Source organism: Callospermophilus lateralis, chromosome 3 (assembly GCF_048772815.1).
Source record: "Callospermophilus lateralis isolate mCalLat2 chromosome 3, mCalLat2.hap1, whole genome shotgun sequence".
NCBI lineage: Eukaryota > Metazoa > Chordata > Mammalia > Rodentia > Sciuridae > Callospermophilus > Callospermophilus lateralis.
Window position 1 is genome coordinate 99,363,658 of NC_135307.1, and position 14,607 is coordinate 99,378,264.

The 14,607-nt window shown below is 32.4% G+C and overlaps 1 protein-coding gene across 2 annotated transcripts in view; it reads left to right on the top strand.

The window, feature by feature from the left end:
* The window catches only part of Unc13c (unc-13 homolog C), a 539,205-nt gene that overhangs the window by 193,167 nt on the left and 331,431 nt on the right, over positions 1-14,607 (top strand). For both annotated transcript variants that reach the window (XM_076848586.2, XM_076848585.2), the window contains 2 exons: positions 6,224-6,451; positions 8,403-8,544. In XM_076848586.2, the coding sequence (XP_076704701.2) occupies positions 6,224-6,451; positions 8,403-8,544 (370 nt within the window). The remainder of the gene's footprint in view (positions 1-6,223; positions 6,452-8,402; positions 8,545-14,607) is intronic.

The window sequence follows — 14,607 nt, forward strand, 5'->3', positions numbered from 1 at the left end:
TTTAGTTCCAGCTACTTGGGAGGATGAGGCAAGAGGATCACTTGAGTCCAGAAGTTCAGGGCCAGCCTGAGCAATATAGCAAGACACTGTCTTTTAAACAAAAGAAAACAATAATAACAAAACTTATCTAGAAAGAAAGCAGGCTAGAGAGAAGATTTAGTGTACTTGTTGAAGAAACAATGGCCACTGTTCTTATGGAGGGAATGTTTGGTATTTGCTGGTTTGCAACGCAATTTTGTTTTTATGTTTATAAAAAATAATGAAGTGACCTGCCTGTATTACTTCAGTGTTGTTAGAGTGACCCGACTGAGGTTAGTGTTCTGTGAGGTGGTTTATGTCCCACAGGAGGACAACATGGTCTTGGTTCAAGTGCCAGGCCAGCTTCCAGTAGTAGTGATAAACAGTTATGTCAGCTATGCTGCCAGATGCTACGTAAAAAAAACATAATGGGAAAGAAATCTTGTGTTTAAATTTTGTGTGTGTTATTTTCTTTTGTTTATTTTTTTAATAAGTGAAGTACTCTATGTAGCAATATGTGATAAGAAGATAATTATTTTTCCTCCTATCATCTCTTCCTTGCTTTCTTGTTTTCCTTGCTTAGTAAAAGTACTTCAAAAATTAAGCACATACTTTCATTATCAATTTGTTCCCTCAATCCTTTATGACTGAGAAATCTGTAGGATATAATGATGAGATATAATATCTTTAACATACAATTATGAGAGTGCATTTCAGTTTTTATATTTTAAAAATATACACATGTTCACAAACTCATTCTAAGAGTTTACATTTACCGCTAATGGTCTGATTGAAGATCGTGGGGATGGTATAGGCAGAGGGGCAGGAACGATGTTGGTGGTGGTGGTGGCAGACTCACTCACAGTGAAGTCACTTTAGAGAAGATGATGGTTCGTTGGAGGGGGCTCCCTGCCCACACTCCCCCACTGTAATCACGAGCCACCTACAGAAGTGAGAGATGATGCTACCTTAGATCTGTGCTCTTCCAGTTACCCTCCTGCTAAATGTCAGTCCTTTATTGTTTGCAAGAAATGTAGAGTGTGTGGCTTTGATTGTATGAGAAAAAGGAGGCGGTGACTTGAAGCCTGGGGGAGTTGCAGGTTCCTTGAAAAGATTGAAGGCATGTTAAAAGAGGAGGGTTGAGGTTATCTTGGATATAAAGCCACTAATGGAAAAGGGTACAAAATGCCAACTCTATGCCCTCCTACATGATTGCATGGGAAAGAAAAGCAGGCACCCAAAGCAGGCCCACCTACATGATTTTAGTGAAAAAGAAAGGGAAAAGAACCCATTTCTATGCTTGAGACTCCTAGAGAGAAAAAGCAATATTCAAATGTCTCAGCATCAGACCCTCTGCCTGATTTCTATGGGTGTTGCTCACCTTCCTTCTTTGATTTCATTAATCTCAAATGCAGATGAGTGTTGAAGGATATTTTTAAAAAGAAGAAGAAAGAAAAACTATTTTCAGTTTCTTTAAACTCTAATTTCTTTTGTCTTAAGCATTTCATTGACCCTCATCTGGCAAATAATTATAGAGCACTTAGCAAGTGATGCACTGGGCATAGTAAGGTCCTTGGGAGTCATAAGGAGTTGTTCCACAGTGATTATAAAGTTTAACATTTTAAAATTACTAATTAAGGAGAAATTCTTTAATGAATGTATCTGTCTTCACTTTTTAACCTTCTGAAATCATTACACTTGATTATTATCATTATACCCAGATGAACTATGTCATTCCATCTACACACAATGCTATTATTAAGGGAGACATTACTGTTGTTTCTTTTTGTTTTTCAGATGAGGCTTAGAGAGATGAGAGCTTGCCCAAGTCCAACTGGCTAGTATCTTACTCCATCTAGAATGTTGTAACAAGTTACCATAATCTGGGCAAATGAACAACAAAAATTTATTCTCAGTTCTGAAGGTGGGACACACAGATTAGAGTCTCAGCATAGTAGATTCTGTAGAGTACACACTACTGGCTTCTTGCTAATCTCACATGGTAGAAGGGGAGAAGAGCTCTCTTGGGACAATTTTATTAGGGTACTACTACTATTCTTGAGGATTCTGCCATCATGTCATTCCTACATTCTAAAGGTTTCACCTCCTAATACTGTCACCTTGGAAATAGGTTTCCATATATGAATTTTAGGAATCACAAAGATTCAAATCATATCAATAAGTGATAGATAAAATATTGTCTCCTCCTATACCAAAACATCATTAACTACTATGCACTTCTGCCTTATTTAAAAATTATATTCTTTATGTGTTTCTTCAATTTATATTTGCTTCATGCTGACTATGAAATCCATGTAGTATGTAGGTCAACCAAATTCTGCTTTCTAATGACAGGCACACAGCATTTGTTCTCTCAGAACTCCAAGAGCCAAATATATTTTGTATCTTCATGAGATGTATTCCACAGTTTAATACTTTTAAATTGATATATCCTTGTTTCTTACAGAATTGTGGCCTTAGGGTCAAAGTTTGCAATGAGTATAGAACAAGTTAAGTTAAACACAGAGACAAATTAAACACTCAGTTATGTTAATCATTTTATCTTATATTCCCCCAAGAAATAATTTGATTTCTATATATATTGAGTGTATACTGTTATCAAAATAGTTTATGGGATCCTTGGGATCCACATTTAATAAAGGTTTACCTTGTAGTCTAGCTTGAGAGAAGTTCATGCATATCATTGGTGATTATTAAATACACAAGAATTTTGTGAGACAGTTGCTTAAAATCAGTAACTTTGGAGTATTTACATCATAGAAATCTCCTAGTGCTACAAATTGTCAGGGTTTTGAATGTTTTCCTTCTTATTTTCTTATCTGTAGCATAGAGAAAATGTGACCATTGAATTTATAAGGCCTCTGCTTTTTGCTAAGGAGAATATATAATCATATGCTGAGAAGGAGAGTAATATGAGTGGGATAGATGAATTGAACAGAATAGAAGTGTTTTGGAACAGCTAATGAGAAAAATCAGAAGAAAAAAGAGTGGGAACAAAGGAGAATATTGAAATTTTATGTATGTATAGATACTTTTTTGAAAAAAAACACTAAAATCATAAATTGTCATGGAAAGATGGTAAAATTATGAATTTCATGTGAAATTTGGATGTTTTGACTAATATACAATAAAAATGAAGAAAATTGTAGGTCTGATTACTTGATTATCCCATTAAATTCTATAGAAGGGAACTGATTTTCCCTTCCTGTAATAAGTTTTCTTCTCTTTAAGGCTAAATTATCTTGCAGTTTTATTGTTCATGATTATATTATTTGATCTGTCAGTTAAGTGCTTTTAAAAGTAACAATGATACAGTTCATTTAGGTAATGTGTTATACTTTACAAAGTGCTTTCACTGTACATTATCTCTTTTCATCTCATTTGTTGTTGTTCTCCAATTGATATATTAGACCATCTAGCATATATTTTGAAGGAAGATTTATATAAATGCAAACTTATAGTTATCTTTCATTGCTTTGAAATAAAATGAATAGGCCTGAAGGAAAACAATAAACCCAGAGGACTGAAAACTCATGAAAAATTGCAATTACTTAAGAAATAGTTTAATTAAAAAAATCAGATGTGTTATGTGGGTTTAATAAACAATGGAAAGTACTTGTAAATTAGTGACAAAAATTAAGAATTTGTGTCTGTATCTCTGAGCTAAATAATTCAAGTCATTTTATTTTCTTCAGAATAAAAATATAAAATAAATATTTTCTGAAGCACCAAATATCTTCTCTAGCAATGACAGACAAAGGCTTAAACGTAAATCCTTGGCAATCTGCTCTCCCTAAATTGACAATTTCAGCTCATGGATCTTTCTGTTGTCTGTGCTTACTGGATGTAACATCCAGAGAAAAGGTGAAAGATTCCAAACTTAATTGTTAAGATTTCCTAATTGATTTTTTCTTATTTTTTTTTTTTTTTACTTGTGGAGGGACCTTCATTTTATTTATTTATAAGTGGTGCTGAGAATCGAACCCAGTGCCTCACGTATGTGAGGCAAGCACTCCACCACTGAGCTACAACCCCAGCCCTCTAATTAATTTTAAATGATTCAAGAGGCAGTCATTAAGGTTAGAGGTTTAATTCATTTGGATAAAAAAAATCTTGATAGTTGAGCTTTGAATTTGGTAGTTATTGCTTGTATCAGTATCTATTGTGGGGGTAGCTGGATACTTCCTGAATTTAGAAAAATAATCCAAAGTATATATAATTCTGTAGGAATGTAGCGCTCTTTCCTAGAGCCATTTGGGTTCTAATAACCACAATAATACTATTATAACTGTTTAGAAATTTGGGGTAGAGTCAACAATTTTCTTATATTTCTAACTATTTTAATATCTTTAGCATATCTGTCAAAAACCCAAACTTTGGGGTCATTTAAAATCCTGGAGTTAATATCTTCTAGACACAAGTTGCTATTTATATATAATGAATATTCCAATACTTCAAGCAAAATATGCCCATTGAATAGCTGTAATTATTTAGTACAGCTTAAGCAAATTTTATAAAGAATTATGAATGATGTAGTTAAACCATGCAAACATGCATACTTACTGAAGCATATATAATTTACAAATCTGTAGCTGTAATAGTGCATCTTTTTAACAGATGAGTAGGGCATTGCCTTACATAGAATTCATTCCTTTTTTTAATTTCTTTCACTTAAATGTGGCTTAGATCTTTCAAGTTAAAAAATAATAAAGACAAGTCATCTGCTCTTTCTAACATTGGAATAATCTTTCTTCTCTTTTACCTTCTGCTATCCACAATAATATGACCATATTATTTCACTTCAGGAAATAAATGTTATATTTTCAAATAAGTGAATATTTTCACTAAATTAGAGCTATTAAATTGAATATGAGTTTATCAAGATGAAAATTAATATTGAATCTTCCCTTCTGTGTTAGTTTTTATATTTTTATATTTCAATTGATCTCAATAATCACAGAATTAGGCTCAAATATTCTTAAGGAAGATATCTTCTGTGGTAGGAATTATGCAAATAAATTATTCCACATAATATTCAGATATTTTCTAAGGTAGATGCCTATTTCATAAATATAGTATGTTAGAAAAAAATATAGTACAAGCTGAGCAACAACACTATTTGCACAAGTCTTTGGATTCTTTTCACTATATCTAAATTGCTTCTTTTCCAAAAATGTTAGGTTTTAGCAGTGGAAGTTCCTTCAAATGCTGGTATATGAGCTTTTGTTTTCTCACTTCAAACACACACAGAAGTTGTGAGAATCAGAATTGTATTTCACTATTCACTTGTATAATATTGTGTAACCAAGGATATCACACACAGAGGTGAGAAAGCTGGCTGGCTGATAGGTAGAGAAGGTTAGGGAAGACCCAGAAATCAAATTTTGGAAAGGCTTCACTGTCAGAAAGATTTGTTTTGCAAATAAATACCCAGAAAGTTGAGAACAATCACAAAAAACAATGTTCTAGAAATCAAGAAAAGTTTTGAGTAGAAGGTAAAAAGTCAGCATGTTTAAAACTATGGATTTGTAAAAGAGAGTTCAGGTCTGTGGTCTGTCAGGCACTACATGGGTCATCGAGCCCACTTGTTTCCATATATTTTTTCAACAAGAGCAATGGTACTTTCATTTTAAGTGAAATAGTACCTTCTTTCAATGTATAACATGCAGAAGAGAAAATTTTAAAATTAAAATTTTATGCTGTTTATTTGGGGGAAGTCTTATCCAAAAAAAAATTAGATAGTTGGATAAATGCAAGTTTTCAAACTGTCAATTTATGAGCAATATTTACCATTTATATTTGATCTATTTCTCAATTTTGTTTTGAATACTCATCAAGTAAATACATGTTACATAACATGTTTGTGAGAACTCTATTGTTTTTTGAATTTTAGTTTTTGGAAATTCAGACCAAATATTTGTATATCCCCTAATTTATTCCAATATTACTTATGAAAAAAAAAACAGGAATCACAGAGGAGCATTTATCAGTGAAGTTTAATTGTTCTGTTTCTCAATATAGTGATTTATTCTTCTGATATTTTCTTTAAAATAGTGCCCCCCGCCCAGTCCTCAGAATGAAAGCATTCACTCATTCCTATATTTCTTCTTCATTCTCTCCCTCATTTGAACCATCAAAAAGTAACTCCTGAGCATTCACACCACCATTGATGTCTCCACTATAGGAGCAGCAGAAAAGAGTTCTAAGCATGGCGCCGAAGACAAGACGCAGACCATTATTACAGCCATGAAGGAAAGAATGAAGATCAGGGAGAAAAACAGACCAGAGGTGTTTGAAGTAATTCAGGAAATGTTTCAGATTTCTAAAGAAGATTTTGTGCAGTACACAAAGGCCGCCAAGCAGAGTGTATTGGATGGAACATCTAAGTGGTCAGCAAAAATAACCATTACAGGTAAAAATATATCTTCCTCAAAAGTTTTATTCTATATTGAGATTTCTTTGTGTCTTAGAAATCACCACTAAAAATAATTATAGATAAAGTAAGTATATTTTTTCAATCTTGTCAATATTGACAATTCTAGCAGTGACTTTGTATTTCTAAAATATATACTAGATAATTGGAGTAACTTCAGTCTGTCTTCTTCTAATATATTAATCTATACCCTGAAAATTACAAGAAATTAGCTTTGTTACTGCTTGCAACTAACAAATTACAAGTGTAATAACCTCTTTAGTGAGTTGTTTTTAAGTGAGAAATCATTTTAGTTACTACTCACACATCCATTTGATACTTGAATAAAGGTCATTTGCATTTAGTGATATCTAGTAATTAGAACATCTGAAGTTGCTTGTGATGTTAACAGCAAGTGCCTATGTATGATAACATTTAAAAAATTTCTTGACTTACTTGTATATATAGGGTAAAATAAAAATTCTTCTTTTACTGGATTGAGTTGATCATTACTGACAGCAAACTCATAAAAATTTGTAAGGCAAAGGCCTTTGAGTCACACTATGTAAATTTTCACATATTATTCATGTCTCATCATCTTTCTATATATTTATATATTAATGTACATATGAGTATAGAGTAAAAACATATGCATCTGCAAGCAATTTTTGTAATAGCTATTATTATATTAATTATATGTAGTTATTATTCTTTAGAGGCAGAATCAAATATTGGTCAAAGGAAGATTTTTATTTTTTTTAATTTACAGGTAATGTATGTTTTTAACTATGTACAACATGATATTTTTAAATATAAATATACATATAATATACATACACACATTATATATGTTGTGTACTAGTTAACTCTAGTTAGTTAAATGCATTATGTCACATTGTTATCATTGCTGTGGTGAAAGCATATATATTCTCTTTACATGTTTTAAGAATATAGTGTATTGTCATTAACTAGAGTCACATTACTGTGTGTAGAGTCATCTTTTTGATATATTTCAATATAACTCTTGAAATGCATTCCTTCTATCTCACTATAAGTATGTATCCTGACAAATTTCCCATCCCATCTTCTACAAGCCACCCAGGTTCTAGTAACCACTATATTTCTCTTCTTCTGTGAGACCAACTGTTTTAGATTTTACATATACATGACTTCATGTGATATTTGTCTTTTGGTGTCTGGATTATTTTTACCTAACAAATATCCTCCAAATTTATCAATATTGTCACAAATGGCTGAAGTTTGATCTTTTCAAATTTCTATTTAAACTGAGCAAAAGACCTAAATTAATATTTCTCAAAAGAAAAATTACACTGACCAACAAGTATATGAAAAAATGCTCAGTATTACTAATTATCAGGGAAATGCAATTTGAAATCACAATGTGTTATAACCTCATAGATATTAGAATGTCTATTTGCCAAAAAGAGAAAGATAAGTGTTGACAATAATATGAAGAAAAGGGAATATATGTACACTGTTCATGGAATATAAATTAACATAGCCACAATGAAAAACCATATGGAAATTCCAAAGAAAAGAAATGAAATAGAGGTACAAATTATCCAACAGTCCCACTACTGGGTACATATCGCAAGGGAATTAAGTTCATATGTCAAAGAGCCACCTACATCTCCATGTGTATTGTGGTACTAGTCACAATAGCTGAGATGTGGAATCAACCCAAGTGGCCATCAGCAGGCCAATGAATAAAGAAAATGTGATCATATACAAGTCAGAACAGTATTCAGTCATAGCAAATGTCATAGGAAAGATTTTAATGTTTAATATACTTATTCTTTATTAGTCCTATTGGTTGTGAGAATGAAAGTAATGGGATGTATCTGCAAACCTAGGGAACAAAATGATAGAAAATATTTTTTTGTTGTGAAAAACATTATTATATTAAAATGTTTATTTTGGTTTATTTCAGTGGTTTCTGCACAAGGCTTGCAGGCAAAAGACAAAACAGGGTCCAGTGACCCATATGTTACAGTTCAAGTTGGAAAAAACAAAAGAAGAACTAAAACCATTTTTGGAAACTTGAATCCAGTTTGGGATGAGAAGTTTTATTTGTGAGTATATAAATGTAAAGCTTATACACATATTAAACTCTGAGGAAAATTTAAGACAAGCTACAAAAGAATGTAAATAATTATATTTTAATAATCTCTTATGAGGAAATTACAAAAAGTAAAACCGATGTTATAAACCTTCCTAATAGTCTCATAACCCTTACTATTTATTCTTTATTTTTAGAAATATAAGAATAAAAGGAATACTTCAGGCAAAAAGAAGAAACACAGTTAGGATGACTTTGTAGAGGGAAAGCACAAGATTCACAACATGAGCTACAACCTGGGAATGACCCAACTTAGCTAGAAATTTATAGGCTTCTTTTAGCAGTATTTTAACAGTGAAGGTTTATGACCAGTGACAGTAAAAATGCTCTGGACATCACCTGGCTTGTCAGATGGGACAGAATCATACCTACAGTAACCTGTACTGATGAAACGGCTGATGAGAACCTTTATGACCTCTTGTTTTCTATAAGCACATTTATTTTTAAACCTCTTATATCTTGCATCTAAATAGCAAGATATAAATTTTTCTCTCAAGGGTTTCTTTCTTTCTATCACTATACTTTGGGGAGCTAAAAAAGAAAAACCAAACCAAACAAAACAAAAATCTCCTAATTACCATTTAGTAGAAATAGAAGCTCTAAGTGGATTTAAAGGCAGTTCTTTTCATTTTGTCCTCTCTTTACAAATGATTTAAACAGGAATCTCATTAACATGCTAAGTAAACAAACCCAAAACACAGGCTTATTTGGGAATGTGGGCAAAGTGGGTAAGAAGTGGAGTCTCTTGTGTATATGGACTAATGAATGAAAGTGTTAAGAAATAGGTCGGGAAAATTAGTTGGGACCAGATAACAATAGAATGAGTTAAGGAATTTGGATAGTTTCTCCCTTTAGAGTGATGGAAGAGACTACTTTAATATTCCTTTGTTTTTAAATACAAGACAGGAAATCAATTGGTACTTGTAAATTCAGATTCCTATAGGAGTCTAATAAATGAGTGAAGCAGGGTAAGGGCAGAAAGGCGGAGGGATGGAAACCAAGGCAAAACAGGGAACACAGCTCTGAGAAAAGATAGGGCTTGCGTTGCCATGTGATGATGCAGACACCATGCAGTGAAAAGTCCCAGGTTCTTAGGAGAAGCTAGAAATTCAATAATTTAGAAATAGCTTATTGAGGTATAATTGACATAATGTAAATTCTACACATGAATATACAATTTGTTAAGTTTTGATGTATGTATAACTCATGATCATATCTTCACCACAGATAAGATTAATGAGCACTGGAAGTCTCCCCTTCTGACTTCCCTTGTGCCAAGGCAGTCATTGCTATGCTTTCTGATGCTGTAGAATACTTTTCCTGTTGCATTTTCTAACATTTTTATAAATGCAATCATGACATATGTGCTCTTTTGTGTTCTTCCATTCCCTCAGTGTAATTTCTTGGAGATCAGTTCAAGTTGTAGGGTATATCAGTAGTTCATTCCTTTTCATGCTGTGAAGCATCCCAAGTGTGTATAGTTATACCACAAATGTGTGCAAGTTTCAGATCTAACACAACCTTCTAATACTTGATAAGGCTAGTCTTGTGTGTGTGTGTGTGTGTGTGTGTGTGTGTGTGTGTGTGTTGCTGGGGATTGAACCCAGGGCCTTGTGCATGCAAGGCAAGCACTCTACCAACTGAGCTATATCCCCAGCCCTAAGGCTAGTCTTTTTCATATTAGCCTTTCTATTTGGTGTGCACTGTTATCATGTAAGGTTTGAATTTGCATTTCCCTAATAATTTTAAGCATCTTTTTTTCAATGTGCTATGTATCTTCTTTGATTAAGTGTCTGTTCTAGCATTTTGACTATTTTAAAATATTTTTATTTTATATTTGCATAAGTTGTAAGTTTTACATTAGGCCTATGAAACATTTTGAAATAATTTAAAATGTAGTATAAGTTATAAGCTCATTTTATGCATATGAGCATACAATTATTTCTGTGTCATTGTTTTAAAAACTAAATTCCTTTCTTTGATAAATTGCTTTTGTATCCTTGATAAAATTTATTTCTCTGTATATGTATGGCTATATTTCTGGGTTCTTTATTTTACTCTATCAATCTGTTTATCTGTATTCTAATACCTCATAGTATTGGTTATCATATCCTTATAAGTCTTAAAATAAGGTAGTATTCATCTTCCAACTTCCTTCTTTTTTATCAAAATTATTTTCGCTATTTTAGTATTTTTCAATTATTTTCACACTAAATTAAAATTAGCGTGTCATTTTTAAAATTTTTTTATTTGTTCTAATTAGTTATACATGACAGTAGAATGCATTTTGACACATCATATATAAATGGTGTATAACTTCTTATTCTTCTGGTTGTACATGTTTTAGAGCCATACTGGTTGTGTAATAATTCATGTCCATAGAGTAATAATGTCTGATTCCATTCTATTATTCCCATACCCCCTGCCTTCCCTTCACTGCCCTCTGCCTAATCCAAAGTACCTTGATTTTTCTCTCACCCCCGGCTCCTATTGTGAATTAGATCCACATATCAGAGAAAACATTTGGTCATTGGTTTTGGGGGGAGTGGCTTATTTCACTTAGCAAGATATTTTCTAGCTTGTTCCATTTAACTACAAATGCCATAATTTCATTCTTCTTCAAGGCTGAGTAATACTCTACTGTGTATAGATAACACATTTTCTTTATCATTCATCTGCTGAAGGGCACCTAGATTGGTTCCATAGTTTAGCTATTATGAGTTGACCTGCTACAAACATTGATGTGGCTGTGTCACTGTTGTGAGTCCTTTGGGTATGAACCAGGGAGTAGGAGGTTCCATTCTAACTTTTCTGAGGAATCTCCATACTGCTTTCCATAATGCTTACACCATTTTGCAGTCCCACCAGCAATATATGAGTGACTTGTCAATTTTTCCAAAACAAAAATAAAGAAAAAATACCTAATAGAATTTTGACTGCCCTCTAGTACTGGCTAAGATTTCCAGTATAAAATCAAATAGGATTGATCAGATCAAATATCTTAGTATTGTCTCCAGCCTCAAATGTAAAACATTCCTTTCTTGATTGACGATGGTATAATCTGTAGCATTACTTAAGTTGTCCTTTATTAAAGTAGAAAGCCATCTTCTATTCCCAGTGAATAGAGAGTTTTGAAGAGGAATGGATATTGGATTTAGTCACTTTTTTTCTGCATCTACTGAGATGATCATATGATTTTGATTGTTATTTTTAAAAAATGTTAAAGATCTTGCTCCATTGTCTTTGCTTTTTTGTTTTCTATGAGAGCCTGCTGTTTTTCTTATTTTTGTTCCCATGCACATGACATGTCTTTCTCCTCACAGCTGCTTTTAAGATTTTATTTTTTCTCTTTATTTACACAAATTTATTAGGATATGACATGTTATAATTTTCTTTGTGTTTCTGATTTTAAGGGTTTGTTGAGCTACTTGAGACCATAGGCTTTTATTTTCAAATTTGGAAAAATTTCAGTCATTATTTTTTAAATTAGCCTTTCTGCTCTCTCCAACCCCTTTGGAAACTCTACTTAACATGTACATTAGGCTCCACAGCTCACTAATGTTCTGGGTTTCTTTGTTGTTCTTTTTTTCTCTTTCTCTTTTACTTTGGATTATTTATATTCATATGAGCTTAAAATTCACTTTTCTTTTGTAATGTCTAATATTTATAAATCTAAGCCATTTTACTTTTTATATTAGACTTTTCCATCTCTGGAAACTCAAACTGAATCTTTTAACTTTATATCTCAAGTTAACTTTTTAAACCCATACAATTCTTAATAGTAAATGTTTTGATGCTCTGGACTACCAATTTGAACATCTGTGCCTATCCTTGGTCAGCTTTGACAGGTAAATTTTCTCCTCATTGTACAATATATTTTTATGCTACTTCATATCCTGGTATTTTTTTTTTTTACTTTTTTACTTGGATGCAATATCTTTATTTTATTTTATTTTATTTTGACTTGGTGCTGAGGATCAAACCTAGTGTTCCACGCATGCAAGGCAAGCATGCTACCACTAAGCACAACCCCAGCCCATGCCTGGTAATTTTTATTTGGGTGTCAGAGATTGCAAAAAGTACTGTGCTGATCACTGGATAATTTGGTGTCCTATAAATATTTTTAATCTTTCTGGATAGAATGTTACAGGTAAACAATGGTTCCTTGGATCTTGCTTTTAAAATCTGTTAAATATGAATAAGATTGTGCTCAGTCTCAGCTAATTATGCCTCACTATGGAGGTGAGATTCAATATACTCTGCCTACTGACTCTTGAATTATTATTAGTATTTCTGGTCTTGTATGAATGCTGTGCACTATTACATCAAATTTATTAGATGCAGGCTGGGGATATAGCTCAGTTGGTAGAGTATTTGCCTTGCATGCACAAAGCCCTGGGCTCAATCCCTAGCACCACACACACACACACAAAAAAAAAAAAAAAAAGAAAGAAAGAAAGAAAGAAAAAATTTTAGATGCTCTCCAGCTAGCCTGGGGTAGTTTCACCACATGCGTTCACTGATCATTGTGAAGGTATTGTAGATTTCACATGGTTTTCTGACTCTCAAGAATCTCTGTTTTTCACCAACAGATCTCCATTATATTTAAAACAAATATTTCATATGCTGTTAATTTTTTTTTTATTTTTCACATGTGAGGATACTGTCACCCCTGTTACTTACCCTTACATGGAATAGAAATTCTGGCAATCTGAATTTAATTGATAAGCCAAAATAAAACAAAATAGTATGAATGCTAACCCAGAACACTTCTGTGTCAAACTATGAACTAAAACATCCATCCAGAGAAACACAATAGTGAAAATAGTTGCTGAGTATTTTAGTCTTTGGGGAATCACAGAGTAATAAATGCAGTATGTGAGGAAGCTACCCAAAACTAAAGAAAGGCCTATCAAAAGGCCTAAATGTGACAGTGATCAGTGTTTGTCTGAGTTAGACAATCTAGAGAGCATCACAGTTCACAGGAAAAGTACCCAGAGTGCCTTGGAGTGGACCACTGAAATATGAATTATCTATGTTCTAATTGGCAGCTTTTAAAAATATTTTTATGCCATATGCCTTTGTTTTTCTTTTGATAGGAGGTACCATCTGTACTGGCAATAACAGCACATACATTTTTAAAACAACATTTTTTCAATGAAAAATAAATTCAAATATAAATCCATTGTTCCCTGCCATGCATGAAATATATATATAGCTCACAATTTTTTCACAATATTTTTCATTTTATTGGCAGAATACTTAGGACCTTTAAGTGAGGCTACACTCACAAATACTTTCATTTTTCTTCTTTCTATAACATCAAAAATGAATCCCAAGATTTTCTTTGATAGTAATTCTTTTAGTCATCAGTATCTTGAACTCTGAAATTCCATTCTTATTTTAGAGGTGTGGAATCACTGGTTCAGAAATATCATGTTGAAGCTAAAGGTGCATGTTTTCATTTGGCCTTGAAAATGATAGGATAATAGAAAAATTATCTTTCTTTTATAAATGATTCTCTTTTGTCAGAGGAAATCAGTTCATTATAAATTTATGTGCATACATATCATAGGTTAATTCACCCATATCTATCCCTTCCCTAACAGTTCTGCCCTAAGAACTGTGGTGTAAAAAATGTGTCCTACCATTCTAAAACTAGAAAGTCTTAATAATAATATGGCTTTTGTTTCCTTTGGGACAATTTATTTACATTTTTTCTAATATGAAAAATTAGGATAATAATTCACATATCACAGAATTGTAATATTTGTTTTAATAATATATATAAATTCCCTAACACTTGTGTAATTTATATTATTAATATAATAAAGTAATCACATTCTTATTTATTTGTTTATTTTTATTAAAGCTTTATAGTTATATATAATACTTAGGTTTATCCCAACAAATTTATATATGCGTGGAAATCCATTTCAATTCCTGATCTCCCTCCTTTTCCCTCTACATTTTCTGTCCAATCTTCCCTCCCCTCTCCCATTCTCCTTCCTCTACT